The sequence below is a fragment of the Ochlerotatus camptorhynchus genome, unplaced genomic scaffold (assembly GCF_037179485.1).
Source record: "Ochlerotatus camptorhynchus isolate MF236.1 unplaced genomic scaffold, CSIRO-AGI_Acam_v1.1 ptg000177l, whole genome shotgun sequence".
NCBI lineage: Eukaryota > Metazoa > Arthropoda > Insecta > Diptera > Culicidae > Ochlerotatus > Ochlerotatus camptorhynchus.
The window spans coordinates 1,298,910-1,320,522 of record NW_027040667.1 but is presented as its reverse complement, the minus strand read 5'-3'; the positions used below and the strand labels follow the sequence as shown (position 1 = coordinate 1,320,522).

Genomic DNA, 21,613 nt, shown 5'->3' with positions numbered 1-21,613 from the left:
TCTGAAAGAATTTTAACCAAAAATGGAATATTTCTGTCAAAGATGACTTCTAAATTTATCCACCTTTCCATACGTGTTGGATTTGATAAAGAGTCACAAATTGTTGATATATTGTTCAAAATCTAATGCTGCTTCATGATTCTAAATTCGTTCTACGAGTTTCAATTCCGTCCTAACGCATTGAAACGCCATTAGATTTTCTTCGTCCTACGGATAAACGTAGAAAAAGACCAGGGCCCCTTCTCCAATATTCATTGACGTTTTTTGAAGAATAAACATTATGTTATTAAAAAAATACTGAATTCGTTGAAAAAAATTGCTGACATTTTTTATTGAAAACCCGTTAAATTGAAGAAACAGCATGCACTTTGAACAGTTTAAAAGTCGTTTAAATTTTTAATAGCCGTTACATGTTAGAAATCAATTAAATCAAGTGGTGTTGAGTACTTCGCACTGATGAAGTCTGCAAGTAGTAAACGAAATACGCGTATCTGTCAAAATATAAGCAATTATAAAGGAATTTAAAGGAAATAAACCAACCAACTCAAAGCTCTTCATAAAGAGATCCCGTTAAGAGGCTCGACAAATTTTAATGATTAAATCAACGTATTTTTTGTTAACTGAATAAAGTTTTTACAAGTTTGGAATAACTTTTCTATATTGAATTTTTAACATGTTTTTAAACTTTAACCGGACAGTTCCGCAGTTTTAAAATTACCGAACCTTGGAGGCTTGCATTAGTGTGTGTAAAGCCACAGAATGCGTGCACATAATTAATGAAGTCAGTTAATTATGTTAGTACATAGACAAAATTACATTGTATGATTAATTTTGCACAAAAGATTGAATATACTTTTTTTTTGTATCAAAAAGGAAATTAAACTTAAGAAATTTTCAATATTCTTCGATTATATTGTTTTAAAATTTATTTTCAAATTGTCTAGGAACACATGCTGAAAGTTGGCAACATATTGAAGACTTTCAAAAAGAAATCTTCAATTCAACGACAATCAGAACTGCCAGAATGTCTCGCTGCTACCAAGTCAAGCGATGACGATTTTGAAACCATGCTTGAAGAAGAATGTCAGCGTGCGTCAACATCCAAGCTTAATCCTTCTGAGATCGACTTAAAAGTCAAACTTCTAGATCTGGCAAATTCTAAAACGCGGCTCCCATCCAGCACCGATATATTAAAGTACTGGGAGGTTCGACGTTATGATAATGAACAGATATACGACCTCGCTATGATAGCTTTATCCACATCAGCAACAGAGGTGTCGGTAGAGCGGTGTTTCTCTGGAATAAAACTTCTACTGGAACAACACCGACTCCGCATGTCACTCAGTATGCTTAATGATCTGATGATAATTCGATTCAATAAAGATCTTTTGGAACCAGCCATGGAGAAATACCGCCAGAATGATACAGTTTAAAAACCAAGTGTTAAGATTATTCATGAAACTGTATTTGAATCTATGTTTCCTTATGTTTTGAATTTATGAATTTATGTTTTTGACTAGTTTTGTTTGCTTTTCATAATTTTATAATAAATAATAAACAAACTATTTTATCAGTATACTTCCAAAAAATCGCAACTTGAAAAAGTACCACGACAACCTTGCAGAAAACAGTAATTTCCCAAAATGCCAGGGTACAAAGATATGAAACATGATCAATCACACATGCGCACCGCGCAGTTAATGAATTCACAACTTATATGTCCACCATCGAATAGACCTTAGTCACCTGAACAACTGTGCTGAAACAGGTATCTTCTGTTCGACCAAAATCGTAACATTTTCCAAGCAGAAATCAATTAAGGGGGGAAATACAAGTAACACGTCAAAAACTCGACGATTTTCGGAATTTTTTTGTGAGCAAATGAAACAATGCAAACGTTTGGGGTTTTTTTGCATTAAATTGCTTAAATCTGGTTTCATGATTTCTGGAACTTACGGTTAATCGGCGATACCGGGGCCATAGATCACTCCTTCCTCGTGCTCGTAGCATTTTTTAAAAAGTTTTAAAGTAAAATATAAAAAATAAAAAAATCGATAAAAAAAAATTTTACTTGTATTTCCCCCCTTCAGCCAAAGCCCGTATGGTGTATGTGAACTTGATTTACACGTACTCATGTTGTATCGTGAAGACTGCGCACAAATAGAATCACTCTAAAACATCATAAATGAAAACCACACAGACCAAAAACGCACTCTTCCGGGGATACCTTAAAAACATCAAAAAAATATTGCATGCGTTCAGTTACATACTTGAATAATTCTTGTTTAAAAGTATATAGTGTAATAGCAGGAGCATCGATTGACACTGATAGCTAAACTTTGTTTACCGTTGTTACTTTCGACGCAATGAAAATTTGCTCTTGAATTGCAACTGAAATGGTGTGGCTGTGATGTGGTATCATGCAACATGTCAGAACATCATGTCAAAATCGTGTGGCGTGTGGTACGCATCGACATGTTGTTTTGACAAGCTAGCAGATGCCACATCTCCGTCACAACAGTAGCATAAGTTCAAATTCGTTCTGTGGTAGCCCAGTTAGGAAGTATCCATTAAGTACGTCGCGCTCTAAGCGGTAGAGAGGGGTTCACAGATCTGCGACTAGCAATGCATTAGGAGTTAGGGTTAACTACCCCATTTCCGGCCTATTAAGCATAACCCGCACTTAGTCTTTCTTAATCTAGTTAAGTTTAGCACCAAACGAAATGTTATTATTACTGATGGCTTCCAAATTTATTTACCTTTCCGTACGTACCGTAAGATTTGAAAACGAGAAACCAATCGTTGAGATATTCTCAAAAGTGCAACACTGCTTCTTGACGCCAAACTCGGCCTATGAATTTTAAACTCGGCCTAACGCATTGAAACGCCATTGAAACGCCATTGAAACGCCATTGAAACGCCAATGAATTCACTTTGGCCTATCGGATGAAGATAAAAATTGATTCGGTCGGAGCGCTTCTTTTGTTTTTGGGAATAATAAGTTCAAACCTTCATACCACGCGTTCTCATTGACTTCGTTCGGTAACTTATTAACTAAAGTATCGTACCAAACGCATAATTGACTTGTTAACTCTGAAATCATGGATTTATTTGAAGTTTTCTGCTCGATAGGCCCAAAATGGGCGATTAGGCCGAAGTAGTTCTCTACCCTATAGGAATAGCGTGACGAAAAGCGAGGGGTGTTGATTTACCCAACATTTTGCGTGACGTACTTAATGCATGGAAGTGCCCACACTTTTGCGCGCCAGAAAATTTGCAACATTTTGGCGTAAAGCGAAGCTGCAACATGCACACTGCTGGCGCGCAAAAGGGCGAGCACGTCTGTCTGAAAATTTTGCTCCGTACACAACCCCGTGTGTAAACCAGTGTTTAAGGGGAAGCTCACCGGCCCAAAAATAAAAAAAATATTTTCGGTACGTTTTTATTTTTCTAAAAATATTGGGAAAAATTATCAAAAATCCAAGAAAATCAGTTTCTTTCTTAGATTTTTGTCAAAAATTACATGCAAAAAATTTTTTTCTATCCCATCATGAAAAAAAATTGGACTCTCAGAAAAACCGAAAAGTTGATGTTTTGTGGTTTTTTGAGTCCAACTTTATGCCATAATGACTTATAAAAAATGTTTTTGCACGTGAATTTTCTTTGAAAAATAAAAAAATATGTGATTTTCTTAGAATTTTGATATCTTTTTCCAATTTTTTTAGAAAAATCAAAACGTAATTATTTTTTTCGGAGCGGTGAGCTTCCCCTTAAGCTCATGTTTAAACTCGTGTACAAATATCTGCGCATACACTTGCGAACAACATTGATACACCAGAGTGTATTGCGTGAAATGTACATGGGTTTAAGATTGCACGCAAGTTCAAACTAAACATTCGCTTGGATTTTTGTACACAAGCTCAGCATGGTACATGTTTCCGTGAAGACTGGTTAATCAGCAATACATTCAGGCATGATACACACAAGCAAACTTGCCAATGATTTGAAGCCATCCCTCCTATCCTGCTCTTCACAATAAGCGAAGTATCTCACGGACCGCCAAAGTAGGGTATACGTCCCTAACCTCGGTCTAATATGCAGCCATAGATTACGTTTTTAATCATAACTCATCAATTAATTTACCTGCAAACGATATTCTACTGCTAAATGGTATGCTTAGATATGCTTATCATGTCGTTTGCTATCAGGAACCGCAAAAAGTTGAAAAACTTACTTTTTTTAAGACAAAAACTCACCAGGGAAATGTATGTAATATCGGTCTATTGTCCCCAAATTGGGTCTATTTATGGATGCAACTTCGTCCTATCCTGTTTGATTCTCAAAAAAAACGCTCTTGGTAACGTTTTCTTATGTATTTTTTTTTATCACTATCACTGTTAACTTAATACTCTTCATTCCTCAAAACATTTCTTAGAGAAAATTTTACGAAAACTACATTAAATCACTCAAGTTAAAAATTAAAAATTAAAAATTTCGCTTATCGTCTTTCGACCGCAGAATATCTAAATCAAAACATTGTGATGTTCATTATACAGATTTGGCAGAAAAAATCTCCCTTCCTGTTCGTTCCTTATCATCCAAATGCAAACCACATTGTTGACGTTACTCTTATTGCTATATGCTGTCAAATGAATTTCATGGGCCAAAGTTAGGAACATAGAAAAGAAATGTGTCCCTAAAGTTGGGTCCATGATTTACTTGTGAAAACGTTGTTAAACAATTAAAATAAACATAAAATATTCAAACAGTAACTGTGAGTTTTACGTCTAGTGTGTATTATCAGGTAATTCCATTCAATAAATGCCATAATCAGGCCATTTGATGATCGTCAGTGCAACCTTCCCATCTTAACCTTAGAAGTCATGGCGGCTAAAAACTCCGAACAGAGTGATATTCTCAACCAGTTTTATTACTTACGAGAGCTGAAAATGTATTGAAATGTTGTGATATAAATTGATTTGTGTGTGGTACACATTTATCAATCATCAGTGATCAATATTTTCCTTATTTTTTGTGTAATATTCCTTAATTAATTATTTATTTGCGTGATAGGCCGAATGAAAGGACTAGACCCACATTACATACCGTAACCCTACCTATATTGATCACAAATCTAAACCATTCACACCGAGCAAGCAAAGCAGAAATCATCAATGATGATCAGTCATCATAACGTAAAGCTCGCACCCCAGCACAATTGACTGCAGAGAGAGATGAGCAGATCGACTCATACAACTTAACCGATTGCTCACATCGGGAATCAATCTCATTGCCCCAACACAGCAAGTCTTGACTCTCTGCTATGATATTTTCACAATTTCCTACACACACTACCCAGAAACTGTCTTCAAGCACACTAGATTCTTTTCGTTTTTTTCCATTGGCCTCCTCTTCTTGCAGTCATCACTCAATGCGCTCGTACAAGCGTCATTGTCTGCATTCCTCGAATACAACCACACACCAACAAAAAAGCACATCGTCGATTTTTGTCGCAATTTAGCATGATTTTACATTTTTCTGCTATTTATTTGCATTGCTAACCACTCGTATCAATCTTTGTCAATCTTAATTAATACAAATTCATAACAATTTACAAAATTCGAAACCTCACTTTACCAAACAAAAACGCGGAGAACGAACAACGCACGTCCGAACAGATCAGCACCGTGCGACGAACTGCTAATCAACTTTCAACTTGTAGCTGCAAAACAGAGCCAATAAAGTGAATATGTTACTCATTTGATGGCTTCTACACAACAACACAACCAACAACTATTGCTGAATAACGTAAATATCAAAAGCGCTTTTTCAACAACTAAACAACCTGTACTCAGCTAATAAACTGTGTTAGCGCAATTTTTTAAGCATTTTCACAGTCAACTAGGTTTATTTTTAGACGTGTGCAGTTTTACAAAGCTGAAGTAAGTAGTCGAGACAAGTAATTCATGTGCACTATTATAAAGCCTCTACTCAACGATATTATTGTAGAAAGTCATGTATATTTGTTTACGTCAGTTCAAAGTGTTGGTGTAGCGAAGTTGGTAGTGTCAAGGTCTGCCAATGCGGTCGTCTCGCTTTCGATTCCAGGTTCCGGTGCAGGGTAAATAATTTGGTGGTGTGCTCTAACCAATTTCGATTAATTTGATTCTCACAGCATAATAAACTCAATAAATTTATCCAAAAAAAAACGAAACAATATATTTAACCCGGCTTCAACATAAAACTGTGTAGTGATTATTGGATAACCTAACCGGAAAAAGATTGAATTATAAGCACCTTTCACAACCAACTTAAACAGCAGAATAACAGCTGTATAGAAGCGTAAGTGGATAATGCAATAAGAGCCTGCCACAACCGTCCAAACAGCCATAAGTAGCTGATACTAAGTTCGCCAGATTTGCTTGTATGTGGAGGTTGAGCAAAAGTTGCCTCATATCGCATAACGTTTGAGTACAGCTTAAACGGCGCCGGTGGTGTAGTGGTAAGCGTGATTACCTCTCACTCCAGCAGGCCTGGGTTCAATACCAGTCGGCGCCGCCGGGATGTTCTGAGGCATATAACGTTCTCTGATCACGCCTTCCTTCGGATGGGAAGTAAAGCCGTTGGTCCCCGGTTCATGAGTTGATGGGTCGATAGGTAGGGTCCAGGTGTGGGAGCTGCCTTCCTGGCACGTCGGTAGCATTGGTGCTCAGCACGGAAAACAAGATCGACGGAAAAAAACAAACCAAAGGAAAAAAAAAAAAGAGTACAGCTTGAGGCTGTATAAATGAAATGAGTAAAGCGATTACATTGTGAAAATTGTTAGATGGGTATTACACAAGTTTTGCACTTTTGAGGTCGGTTGAGGACAAATCATAAAAAATCCATCGATAATTGGCCAAGTTATTAGCATTTAAAGTCTGACCAATTTTCGTTGCATTTCCCTGAATTAGAAACCTTCCCGAAAGACGTAGTCCTACGGCAAAAGAGAAATGTGTGAAATTTTCTGTTTCACAACTATATAGCCAATTCATTTATAAAGTCATTCGCTTCAGTTGCAATCCAGTTTTCCTTCACCAATGCCCTTAAAATGCCGCGTGGAACGAATTGCCGGAAAACTTCGAGATTAGGGCGTAATTGCTTTTGTAAACAAACATGTCAATCACCGATTTCTCGCGAGTTAAAGCTCAATCTTTAAAACTAACAACACAAAAAGGTAGAGGAATGACTCCTCTATCATTTGGTATAACTTGTTTGCAAGATTGAGCTTTTATTCGCGAACAATCATTGACGTGTTTATTTACAAAAGCAATTACGCCCAAATCTCAATGTTCTCTGGATTTGTCGGAACCAGAAAAAGGAAAGATTTTGGCGTATCGTGAATGTGATGTTCAGTGCTGATAAAAATCATTTCTTCTACACTCAACTTAGCTGAAATTGAAGACAACCTTAGCAGATAGACTACCTACCTGCATGAATTGACAAAACAACATTCTATTGATCAAGGCAACCTCGGAGTATCGCGATGTCAATTGTACAAGGTCTGGCCCAACCGGCTTGTTGGTATTAGTGAAATGTGAAAATGTCTAGTGGAGGTCGTGTTTCATCGCAATGTTTATCTTTTTACACGAAACAGCTGTTTTCTGTGACGACACGTCTGCTATTCGCAGTATGGAATGTTGTGCTGCCGTGACATCGGCATTCACTTGCTCAGCAATGTTTACAACATTTTTGCTTCTAACACCAGCAAGCTACTTGTTGTTCCAGACCTTGTATGATTGACATCGGGAGTATCGAAGTCAACATTTGATTTTCTTCATTTGTGGCTGCAACTGGATGTTCATTATCGCCCCTGTTGTTGTCAATGGACGAGTGCACCGATGGATTTGAGTTCAACCACTCGAGAAAAAGTGACACAAGCTGCGGGTAATGTTTATTAATCATGAACACTAAATGTTCATTATTCATTATTCATGAACATTTAGTGTTCATGATTAATAAACATTGCCCGCAGCTTGTGTCACTTATTCTCGAGTGAGTGAACTCAAATTCATCGGTGCACTCGTCCATACTAATATTCGTATTCATCTTGATGAGGATGATTTGGAGGATCAAACTAGGGATCAACTGCAAAATGATTATTTTGCATTTTGCAAAACAACCGAAATTCATCTAAACTGGGTTGAAGCGCTACTCCTTGCGTTTGATGGTAAGTGATGAAAGGGAGGATAAAAAAAGTAAAAGGGTCTGTGCCTAGGGGCACGAACGGAAGCTTGCCGAAGGACCGCTAGTGGAGGGAATAAATGTGAAGAGTATTTAGTTCTTTTAATTGAGCAATTATCTATTATCTCAACTCTTTCCGTTTTTTGAATTGTAGGCGTACCAAATTTTTAGTAATTTTTTTCAAAGAGAAAGTTGATTAAGAGAATCAATCAAAATCACTTGCACCCCTGCTTCCAAGTGTGGTTACAAGATTACAACTCTGGAGAGTATTTTGTGTGATCGTTGGGGGCTTGTGGTTCTGAATATGGACAAACAGGCACAGATAAATTCTATTCCAACTCTTTACTGATATAAGCTTGATGGCCCTGAAAAGAGCCGTTTTATTGTAGAGGACATCCATGGCCACTTACGCTTGGCGTGTTTAGTATAGGTGACAGCACCACGGACCTCATTTTCCAGGAACACCTTCAGCACACCTCGTAGATCAGACCAGAGATACGTTTGACACCGCCACGGCGAGCCAGACGACGGATGGTGGTTATCTTGAAGAACTTAGCGATGACGCTTGGCACCTCCTTTACCAGACCTTTTCCTCCTTTGCCACGACCAGTCAATTGTTGCTTGTTAGGTGTGAAGGAGTGGACTAGCCACCACCTTCCTACTGCTGCTATTGCTGTTCACCACGCCGTCCGAAGCGAAAATGAGCTAATGCCATATTAGACCCGAGTTCCAAACCCTTTTGGAAACTCACAAAATTTTTGAAAAAACCTCAAAAGCCTATTCCAGCGCTTAAAGAAGATGGTAAAATTTTGATCACAAATTTGGAAAAAGCTCATAAACTTGCTAAGCAATTCGAGAGTTCCCATAATTTCAGTTTGGGTCTTACTAGTCCTATTGAGAATCAGGTTGCTCGGGATTTTCTGAATATTTTCTCTCGGGAAAATATTTTTGATGATTCCTGGGGGACTGATTTGGACGAAGTAAGGTCTATAGCTAAAAAGTTTCATAATATGAAAGCTCCAGGTGATGATGGAATTTTCTATATCCTCATAAAAAAAACTCCCAGAGAGTACCTTGTCTTTCCTGGTAAAATTATTTAACAGATGTTTCCATTTGGGATACTTTCCTGATAAATGGAAAAATGCAAAAGTTGTTCCAATTTTGAAGCCGGATAAAAATCCAGCTGAAGCTTCTAGCTACCGTCCAATAAGTTTGCTTTCTTCAATAAGTAAACTTTTTGAATAGAATGATGCTTCACATCAATACGAACTCAATTTTTGCAGATGAGCAGTTTGGATTTCGCCATGGGCATTCAACTACCCATCAACTCTTAAGAGTTACCAATTTAATTCGTTCAAACAAATCTGAAGGCCACTCAACTGGAGTTGCTCTTCCAGACATAGAAAAAGCATTCGACAGTGTTTGGCATGAAGGTTTGATTGCTAAATTGAAAAAGTTTAATTTTCCACTTTATATTATGAAATTAGTTCAAAATTATTTAACTGACAGAACTCTGCAGGTAAATTATCAAAATTCCAAATCTAATCGACTACCTGTTAGAGCAGGAGTTCCTCAGGGTAGCATTCTTGGGCCTATATTGTATAACATTTTCACTTCGGGCCTCCCTGATTTGCCTCAGGGTTGCCACAAATCTTTGTTCGCTGATGACACAGGCATTTCCGCTAAAGGAAGAAGTTTTCGTGTTATTTGCAGCAGACTGCAGAAAAGTTTAGATAGTTTCTCTTCTTATTTACAAAAATGGAAGATTTCTCCCAACGCTTCCAAAACTCAACTTATAATATTTCCACATAAGCCTAGAGCTTCGTTTTTGAAACCTAGTAGTAGTCACATAGTCACTATGAACGGAGTTCCAATTTCCTGGTCAAACCAAGTGAAATATCTTGGATTAGTACTTGACCATAAACTAACTTTTAAAGATCACATTGAGGGCATTCAAGCCAAATGTAACAAATATATAAATAGTTTGTATCCTCTTATAAACAGGAAATCCAAACTTTGCCTGACGAATAAACTTCTAATATTTAAACAAGTTTTAAGACCGGCCATGCTTTACGCAGTACCAATATGGTCTTGTTGTTGCACTACCAGGAGAAAAGCACTTGAAAGGAAAACAAATCTTGCGTCACTTTTCAATAGGTCCTATCTACATTAATCGATTTTCTTAATCGACACTCTCTTTCGTAAATAACTCGGCTTCAACAATGTTTCCTGCCGTCTTCGTCGAATTAGATGCTAGATTGTTGCTTCTTCCATCGAAAATATCCGGCCGTGGCGATTCAAAGTTGATCAAGATTGATCAAAATAATTTGTACCCCTGCTTCCAGTTTGATTACATGAGCATTTTGTGTGATCGTTGGTTCTGAATATGGACAAACAGGCAGATGAATTCTATTCCTACTCTTTACTATAATAAGCTTGGTGGCCCTGAAAAGAGCCGTTTTGTTGCCAAAGTTTTATCCTCCGAAACCAAGCAGAGTGCGTCTCTGTCACTTCAAAACGTAGATGACATCCATGGCCGCTTACGCTTGGCGTGTTTAGTGTAGGTGACAGCATCACGGATCTCATTTTTCAGGAACACCTTCAGCACACCTCGTAAATCAGACCGGAGATACATCAGACACTGCCACGGCGAGCCAGACGACGGATGGTGGTTATCTCGAAGAATTTGCGTTTGGTTCTGAATATGGCGATGAGTGTGCCAAATATTACGCAATTGCATCCTCCCTATTCGCACGCGCCCGAGGATAGGAGGCGAATGCCACTTCGACTTGTTTCGTCTACTTACTACTCTCTGACGACTGTGCTGGGGAAGCAGCATATGCATGTAGGTAATTGGTGGATTTGTTTTTTTTTCCTCTGTTCGGGACATAAAACCACTGCGACCAGTAATTTGATCTATTGTAGTATATCCCGTGTCCTTAGTTTAGTGCATGTCGTATTACTCCATCACTATTGAGAAATGATGAAGTATTCGGTTTTGATACAGTTGTCATTCTTGCCTTTATCGCAAGGAATCGATTCTAATTGAAAGGTCCCGCTATTTATACCCTTCGGAGTGTTGAAACACCCTCCAAAGGCGCGCCCCTTTGTCAGTCAAAATTGGATTCCTTAGCAAAAAAAACAAGACATGACACCGATAATGACCATGCATCAGAACCCTAGTCTTAACCACTTCAAACTAGGAAACAACGAATAGAAGATTAGGAATCACATAGGTGAAGACTAACTAACTCATTTTTTCCTTGTTTCAAGACCATCCTCGGTCCACGCAACCCGAGGACTTATCACTATCAACAAGGCATAAAAAGTAACAAGGACTAAGGTGTGTTCCTTTGATTACTGTAATCCTGTTCCCCTAGTTTGAAGTAGTCAAGACTAGGAATCGGTGGTAGATCTTACATCCCGTAACGTACCACGAAAAGGTGATCTACCCACGTTACGGGGCTGGTGGATTTGTTAGTTAATTCGACGCTTTTGGACAATGCTGGACATTTACCAGTTTTTTCAATAGTTTCTTGTCGAACATCAACATTAGGAAGCATTGTTATCGATGCGTAGCCATATTTTTGATCGATTGGTGATTAAATTATTGAAATTGGACCAGGGGCAGCTGAGTTATTAACGTTCAAAATCTTTCTTAATTTGTTACATGTTCCATTTTCGGTTTTCACAAAGTGTACCCCCATATAGAAATCAAAGACGTATTTTTTTTCTCCTTTGGTTTGTTTTTTCCGTCGATCTTGTTTTCCGTGCTGAGCACCAATGCTACCGACGTGCCAGGAAGGCAGTTCCCACACCTGGACCCTACCTATTGACCCATCAACTCATGAACCGGGGACCAACGGCTTTACTTCCCATCCGAAGGAAGGCGTGATCAGAGATGTTATGCCTCAGAACATCCCGGCGGCACCGACTGGGATTGAATCCAGGCCTGCTGGGGTGAGAGGTAATCACGCTTACCACTACACCACCGGCGCCGTTTGTTAATCAAAGACGTAGTCCTACCTCAAAAGGAGGATCTAAAAAAAACTATCTGAAAGGACGTTCAACGCAGCGTAATTAAAGCTGCAAGCAACTCACTAAAGAGCTTGAATCAGATTAAGGCAGAACGATCACTTGACGTTTCGCGTTCGACAGTCTACCGAACATTGAAAGGCAGTTCTCACATTTAGTGACATAAACTGAAGCAAGTTCCACGGCTTTTGCCTCGTCATAAGGAAACTCGTCTTCAAATCGACACCGACAAACCGACATAAATGACCATAGCAAAAACAATAAAAAAATTGACCAAAGTACACTACTGACATCTGGCTGCGTGTTCGCGGGAAATATTTAGCTAAGCCGTGAACCCGCATGCAAAAGTTATGAATTAGTGAAGTAATGAAATTGGGTTGTTAGCGGAATGCTAAATAAAACAGCAAAAAGGTAATCTTCCATTTAATTCCACTTAATTTTGGTATCCATGACAGATACGTATTTCGACTACAATCTGCATTCTTCATCAGTGTCATTCCCACTAAAGAACTTACCTAACCCCCTTAAGTACTCATCCCCTAGGTAAAAAGTCAAGATCATAGGTATAAAAATGAAACTACAATGTGTTGAATCGGAACCTACCTAACTAATAAAAACCAAAGATTTAAGAAAGCTAAAGGAGAAACATCTATACAACTCTCTAATAAGGAAAATCCCCAAAGGCTTGGTAGCCATCATAATGAAGTAATGAAAGGGGATGGGGTACTTAAGGGGGTTAGATTTTGGTAAGTTCTTTAGTGGGAATGACACTGATGAAGACTGCACATTGTAGTCGAAATACGTATCTGTCATGGATACCAAAATTAAGTGGAATTAAATGGAAGATAACCTTTTTTTGCTGTTTTATGAATTGGTTCGTGTCTGATCTATTCTGGACAAATTATTTTATCTAATTAAAAAAATCCTATGGTTTTGACAGTTCGGATCACTGCACATTTAAATCGGCCATTTACAATTTTCGGGCATAGGTCAGAACTAATTGTCATGTCGGTTCGTCGGTTTTTTTTAATTCAGTTTATTCCTTAAAGCGATTTTCTCGCATGAGAAGAAATTTCATTTGGATGGGCCATATGGTATTTCTTCTTACTGGAAGGATATACGGAAAGAGCAGCGTTATTTTTCCACACGCAACTTTGGTGGTGGTAGTATGATGGCTCGGGGAGCATTTTGTCAGAGTGGAATGGTGAATATTGCTTTTCCTTCAACGCGAATGAACAATCAGGAGTACACCGAGCTTCTTCAAATCCATTTGCTACCATTCTTACAACAAAACTATCAAGTTGAGTGGATATTCCAACAAGATAACGCTTCAGTTCGCACAAGCCGAGCAACCATGGCATTCAGATCATGGAATGGCCAGCTTGTTCTCGGATAGTATATGCAGACAATAGGCAGTGTGGAAATGTTCAAGAGCTCATACAGGCAGTCGTATCAGCGTGGAACGGAATGCAAGAATCTACGTGCCGCAGCTTGGTTGAAAGCATGCCGAATGGGTTGTTTGAACTGGTTGAGAACAAAGGAGGACCTACGAACTATTAACATGCTGTAATTCATGTTGAATCGATGTTTATTTTACAGAGAAAAAATACTTTTATCTGACTCTATAGTTATGAAACACCGATTAATTTTTGTTTCTTTTATTAATCACCTTCTCAGAATACACAGAATTTTGAACAAGCTCTTCTGCATTTGTGGAATCTCAGAAAAATTGACTGGCTCTTTAGTTATGAAACGGAGTGAAATCTTTCACGTTGTCCATGTAGTCTCTAAATATTCACAACGTATCTAAAAGATTATTCTATAGAGAAGTTTTACTGGACACCTCAGAGCATGTTTCCGAAAAGATTATTCAGATTGAAATGAACGATGAATTATCACTTATTATATTAATTCCAACCATTTTAAATTTAATTCAATGAAATGGTAATCGTGCTAATTCTAGAGAATACTACGTAAAACTTAAAATTTAATTAATTTATGTTTTGGTTCAAATGAATCTGAAGCATGTGTGTTTTTGTTAATGAAAACAAGTTGAATTTGATCATTCTCGGTGAAAATTTTAATTTCACATTCATTCCATTTTTCAGCAAAAATGACGTACAGAATTGATATCAAATTAGGGCAAAACAATTGATTTTTTGATTTTTTTTTTTTTTTTTTCGTTTTCTTCTAAGAGAAAGAGGAGACAACTGGCTAATTTTTGTCTGTTACGTGTTCTTCTTCTCTCGCGGAAACGACCTTGTAAAAACTCTTTCATTATGAATGTCGCAGTCTACTGTCCAAATACAAGAAAATAGATTCTCTGTTGTAAAATTCTAGCTTTCTATACGTTCGCCCGACCAATCAGGCGCTGGTTCGCGTTTGACAAAACAATGGTTTATAAACTCCCTCTATTGTTTCCTCTTCCTATTAGGTTTTCTTCATAACCTTTTCCTAAGGCTACTAAGATCATAGAAGAACTTCCAAAAAATTAAATGGGTACAAAAAGTGCGAAAAACCCAAGGGGTAATCAACTCTACACACTGTGCCGAAAAACGTCACGGCACACTGTTCGGAACGCACAAATTGACAAGAATTACAGAATATATAATAAACTGGCACCACTGTTTTTTGCTGACGATAGTTGCTAGGGTTTCGCACTTTGTTGACAGTCTCTGATCTTCGCTTCAAGACGAATTTAATAAATCCATCGGACTAGACGATCGTATCCCGGATTAGAAGTCAAACCTAAAGAACTTTTCTCGATCTCTCCTGCAGCCGTACTTCGTCTAATTCCCTGAAAGAATTGTTAAAGTGTGGTGATAACCACCAACACCAATAACTAGATCACTCTCAGGGTCATCCAATTTTGCAACCAACGTTATTACAACAATTTCTTGTCGTCTCCGATAGCGACAATATCGGAAATCACGGTTTACATTGGTCCATTCCAAGGCACGGTGGTCAAATACATAGCGTCATACAAATCATCCTCCTCGGATGAGCGATCTTCATAGCCACTGGTAGCTCATCCTGTTTATGATGCTCTATTGTGCAGTATTCGACATATTAGATAGGCTTTATTTAAACATTGTGTTATGTTTTGTTCGTCTAACATACCTCAATATAAAGTAACTGTTACTTTTGACTTCCATCGTCGATATCTCACAAATAACAGTTCACAAATAAACACAGGTAATCATGACGTTTGATTATTGAAAACAATATGAATGAAGAAAAGAGACCAACTGCTGTCATGATTACCTGAGATTTGTCAAATAATGTAAATATTAACATCGATTGCGTCGAAGAATTATTCAAATTTGATTGAACAATAAATGGAGGATTGTCTTATATCTTCGATGGTGTTATTACATTGCTTGATTTAATGGTTGTTTGCTACAAAACAGTGATGCAAGTCAAAAGTGACAGTTACGTTACATCAAGGTATACCTGAATACATTTCAACAACCTAAACCCGATCCTTAACCCCTTCGAACCATCCCCTTGGTATACAACGGAAACACATTCGATAGCTCGAAGTTGTTCACCTCGAGGAAATCGATAAACTTTTTTTTTTTTTCAAGATCCCCGCTAATCTTTATGTAGCCGTCCTCCGCTTGTAGACGATTGAACAGTTCCACTTCCACTTCGCAGTTGTTATCGTTGTTGTAATGTTCCGGAATCCATCCGACGGAGTATAGCTAAGGACCCGGCATGCACCAGGGCTACAATCAGTCTTCTTGAAACCGATTTGGTTTGGTTTGCTTATTCTGGTGAAATTTCCATGCTGCAGTAGTTATTTTAGGCTGCATACAAAAAAAATATTTTTATCACGCTTCGTTTTCTTGCACAATCGCAAATAAAAAATCACAAAAGTCATTAAATCTTCAGGGTTGCCAAACTCCTGGTATACTTGATGACACGCTTCGGCACAGCGATTGGCATAGCTTTCGGCACAGCGAAAACTATGTGCAGAGTTGATTCCTCCTTGGAAAAACCACATTGTCTACAATTTATAAGTGGAGCAAAATCTAAAATCATAAAATTTCCTAAAAGAATATTTGTTTATTTGTCTTTGAAAATTCAGATCTAAATTTCGGGCTATTAACCGACTTGGCGGTTACTTGGGTAGCTAGCTTCCAATTGAATAACCTGGTGTAGAAAAAAAGCAAAACAGTTTTCATTCGGGGTGCTAAAAAATGTCATTCACAACAAGATGTATGAGAATCGGAAGTGTTTGCTTAGATCATTGAGAAATATCTACAAATGAAGCGATGACTATAGACAGGACTGATGGGTAAAATGGAAGGTTAATTAGTTCTTTATAAATCACTAACTGAGTCAACGTCGTGAACAATTTCAGACATTCAGACCATGAACAGGCGAATGCCATCCATTCGCTTTCACGAAAGACTATTTTGCCCTTTCAGCATTCCACATTTCATTGAATACTTCTCCAGTATGCCACCGTAGCATTGTTGCGTATTGCAACAGTTTTCAACTGCAGCTTTATTTTCAGCTGCGTGTTGTTTACGTTTTCTAAGAAGATTTACTCGGCTTATGCTTCTCCCTCAGTTCACATTTATTGGCCAATGCAGCGCGCAGCTTCCTTGATACCTATTATCGAATGACCTCAATCAAGCCAGACGACGACAACGACGAGGGCGATTGGTCCGACCGGAGTCAGATGACCTGTCTCTGATATGGACACGCAATCCCTGACCATTTATAAGGTAGCAACCTGACAGAAGGTGAAGATCGCAAAAAAAAGGCAGCCCAACTTGATTTACGCTGTGCTGCTGGGAGCAATCAGCGACAAGTTGCCAAGAAGCGTTTGTCGTTGTTTTTGTCGTTCTTCGTAGAGGCAGATTTTAAACTTGAACCCGTCTGTCTGCCCGAGAGAAGAAGTACTTACCTACCCTCCTCTTGAAGACAAGGAAAAGATACCTTACAAATAGCCATGCTGGCTGGCTGGCTGCTGGCGCTTGGCTCTAAATTAATCAAGAGCCACTTTTCTGAACATTACATCTCGTCAGCCCGTCAGTCAGTAGTCGCAAGATATTTATTTTTGTGCAGTGCCTCGGGGCTTCATTTGCCACGATCTAGGATGATTTGAAAATGATGGGGTTGCTGTTATTATTTTCAATCTAATCTACAATATTCGACGAATTAATTGAGATCAAATAATTGTAACACTGGGACGAAACTCGACCCTGTTATGTTCTCGTCATAAGCGTGAACAGCGGGGTGCAAGGGGTATTAAACTCGCTCTCTAGATTAATCGTTGACCAATAAAAGTCCCAAAGCCCAAAACTAACAGCTCTCAATTGAACGAAACGACTAACGGTGCCAGTTTGAGAGTTGTATGCTACCCCTTTCTGCACACGCTGCTGGTTCTCGTCATTCAATGATTGAATTGACATGATAGCATGATCGAAGTTCGGTGTTGAATGGTGGACGATCACAAGGTTTCTTGTAAACCAGAAAATATTGGCTCCATGGATACATATACATATAGCAGCAGTGTCATTGTAGATTGAACTTGAACTAAATTTCGTCCTCAGACTGGTTACGAGCGCTGCATTCCAAGCCATGCCAGATTTAACTGGATGTTTACTGATACAGTTTCGTGCGTTGAACTAGTTACGGTGGCTGGTTTCGGACAATTATTATTATATTATAGAAAACAAGTGACACCTTCTTAAGCCAAAGGTTGCTTATGTTTCCTTAAATGCAGGGCTCTAAATCGACCGACTCAAACTCCGACCGCAGGGTTGACTTAGACTACGTTAAGCTGTGTAGTGAAATTCTCGTGCATTTTTTCTAGATATTGATTTAAAATACAGTAGAAGTAACCTATGATTTCGGTTCTATGTACATATTTTGGATTTCCTACTTGGTAAAACTTGGTTAAATTTAGGACCTTATAAAAATGCGAATACATATTCTTTTACAATTTGGTTCCTAAATTACAATCAGATATGAGTAAGGCTTTCTTCAAGTGATTCATTGAAGCGTCCAACAATGACCGTCATGATGTCTGATATTCCCTATCACTTCAAGATTTCTAGAACACAAATCTTGGACCGTTGTGACATCACTCATGAAATTGAAACTCCTTGTGTACTGGACTGCAACAAACGTGAAGTTTCAGTTTCTTTGTTATAAGTTTTGTGAGAGCTGATATCTGTACTCTTCAAATTTTTCTATGGTAATGAGATTGGTCCTCAGCGATTCAACTTCAAAAAGCTAAAAATAAATGCACACACAAAAACGGAGTGCACAATTTTGCATCAATGTTATTGAACAAATAAAAAAAAATACTAAGGCTGGGTTCCATTTGGAAAATTTTCACTTAGATTTGACACTTCGAAAATAAATTAAAATGTTCGAAAATCCCTCTGTTGTAGATCGGCCGATTTTCGAGAAAGCGTCTGTCAAATGGATTCCTTGTCTGTCAGAAATAAGTCTGCTGGAATAGCAGGTTTTTGAAAATTTTACATCTGTCAAATTTAAGTAAAAATTCACCAAATGGAACACAGCCTTAATAACTTGAGCACATAATCGTTTCTTGTTGTGTTTGTTGTATTATTTTTTTCTTCCCTTGTTATGGAACTGACCTGTTGGTCCATATTAGATCTCAACAAACTGTGGTGAGATCGAGGGGGGCGACACATCTAAATCTCAAGTCTAGATGCTCAACAAATCTCACACTAGCGAATCAATCTTCGAAAAACTTCTTTCATTTCTCGCATCCACTTGCATAGCGCATCATCTTTTTGCAGGAAATCTTCAGAATCGTCATCAATCTTCTTTCTATCTACTCAGCGTGCGCGCAGCTAGCCACAGCAAAACACAATCTTGTCTGCATCGTAGATAGAGTCGTCCCCCTAGGGTGAGATTGTTTTTCATGATTTTTGCTTTACACCTGAACGCAATCGAACTCCCAAAATGGCTGGCAGCAGTGACTTCACTTCTGCCATCGATGAAGAGTAAAAAGAGATAGCAAACTATACTTTCTCTTTCTAAGAAAACGATGTGCAACGGAATCATTTTGGTGTCGAGTCAACTCTCAGTATGATTTTTTTAACGTTGTGAATAGTCTCGCAATATGAAAGGAGCTTGTAAAATCAATATCAAGCATGATATTTTGTTCCAATATCACGCGTGATATCGAGAGCGTATAAGAACGGAAAAATATCATTTGATTGATGATTTTGCCAACACTGCTTAATATATAACTTTCAATCTACCATACTTTAATTCAAATATATCTCCCGTTACCTTTAATTACCAGCCACATTTGTAACGAAAATGAACCACAGCTGACACGCACGTTTTAGTTCCAGCACTTTTGGAGCCCTGGCGATGTGTCTAAGCTCTGATATTGAACGGATTTTCCATGCATGGTTTCTTTTCACCTCTATGATGGTGCGAAAAATAAAGGTTTCATTCTTTCGAAGAGATTTCAGTTTCTAAAAGATAACACACGAATTTATACAGATTAATTATATGCTCCATTTTCTCGTCCATGGCTGCTAAAATCTAAAACGGAAGAAATTTCAATTCCTGTTCTGCAGTAGGGTAGAGCGGTATTTCGTCGCAATCACTCATTTCCGTTCTATCGATCAGAAAAGATCAACAATATCAATGAATTCACCGTGCACAAATCAATAATAGGTTTGTTCCGATGCGTTAGTTCATTACCTACAACATACATACTATTAGAGCGCATTGTACGAATATTCACACTCATTGTTCTCAAAGCAAAAGAAGCGCTCCTAGCGCATCCCCTTTTTCTACGTTTATCCGTTTCAATGCGTTTGGACGGAATTTTTCGTTCATTTTCAAGCTGGCTGATAAAACTCGTCGCACATGAAAAGTGATTGCATTGACCACTGATAATTTGTAATTTGAGAGTTGTTGTTTGTTTAAGCAAACACAACAGATAGTGATGACGGCTCATTTTTGTTAATTTTCGATAGATCAGTTGAAATAAATGCTCTGTCCTTCTGACATACGAGACTGAGCAAATGTTTTTGAATAACCCATACGAACATACTTTGTTTATTTAGATGGATGTCCACATCCACAGACCGTTTTGGTCCTAATGATGTTTTACTTAAGTCTAACATGCATAAGGTAAGTGGTAAAAGAAAAACATAGAACAAACTAAACACTCACTGGACACTAATAATAATAATAATAATAATAATAATAATTATAATAATAATAATAATAATAATAATAATAAAAGAAGATCTTAGAGTTTTCCTCAATTGTTCGTCGCTTCAGAAAAGACCTCAGTAAATCGGCGGCATAGCATGATTCTGTTCTGAAGAATGTCTGCTTCGAACAAGGCTCTGGATACGTTTTGTCTAGAGCGCAGGGTCTCCAGATTGATAAGCAGACAGCGGCACTCGTAATTGGGGCGATGATAAGGATCACGCCAAGGTAGCCTACGCAAGGCAAATCTTACGAACCTTCGTTGTACAAATTCGATCCTTTCCGAGCCATTGAGGTATACTGGATTCCACACTGCAGAACTGTACTCTAGAATTGGGCGCACTAAAGAGCAGTACAGCGATTTTAAACAGTATACGTCGGTGAAGCTCTTAGCTATGCGTATGATGAAACCCATTGTTCTTGATGCTTTACCAACGATGTAAGATACGTGTTACCTTCAAAGTATAACTCCAAGATCCTTAACATGACTTACGCGTTCGATTTCGGCTTCCGAGAAGGTATATTTGTAATTAATTGGTTACTGTTTCCGTGAGAATAAAATCACTGAGCATTTACTTGGGTTGACTACCATTCGATTCAGTTTGCACCATCCGGTAAAGCAGTTTAGTTGATTTTGCAAGAAACGAGCATCGGCAATTGAGCGGATCCGATGAAAAACAGTGCAACAAAAATAACAGCGGGACGAGGTGACTACCTTGTGGAATTCCTGACGTAGCCTTGAAAACGTCCGATTGGCAGTCACCGATAGCGACATTCATCCAGCGATCGTTTAGATAGGAGTTGAACCATCCCAGAAGTGAGCCATTAACTCCTAGTCTCTGTAGCTTTGAAATAGTGATACCATGGTTAATCATGTCAAATGCTGCCGATAGTATAAATCAGGCATAACATTTGATAACGGCACAAAAGCATTTGTAAACAAACTTTCTAAGGCCCTTTACTCGCGAAACAAAGTACACCCATGCAAACCAACAACATCATCGGATAGGGGCAACTATCACCTTTCCGAAAGTGGTATTGGTTTGCGTGGGCGTTCTTTGGTTCGCGTGTAAAGGGCCTTAGAAAGTCTGATTACAAATGCTTTTGTGCCGTTATCAAATGTTAT

The 21,613-nt window shown here is 38.3% G+C and overlaps 2 protein-coding genes across 2 annotated transcripts in view; both read left to right on the top strand.

Annotated features, from left to right (window-relative positions):
• Positions 1–21,613, top strand: part of LOC135701821 (neuropeptide SIFamide receptor-like) — a 614,024-nt gene that overhangs the window by 396,528 nt on the left and 195,883 nt on the right. The gene's annotated exons all lie outside the window — the stretch shown is intronic.
• Positions 1–21,613, top strand: part of LOC135701854 (uncharacterized) — a 33,028-nt gene that overhangs the window by 6,934 nt on the left and 4,481 nt on the right. Inside the window, exon 3 of the mRNA XM_065222796.1 lies at positions 945–1,089. Within this exon, the coding sequence (XP_065078868.1) occupies positions 945–1,089 (145 nt within the window). The remainder of the gene's footprint in view (positions 1–944; positions 1,090–21,613) is intronic.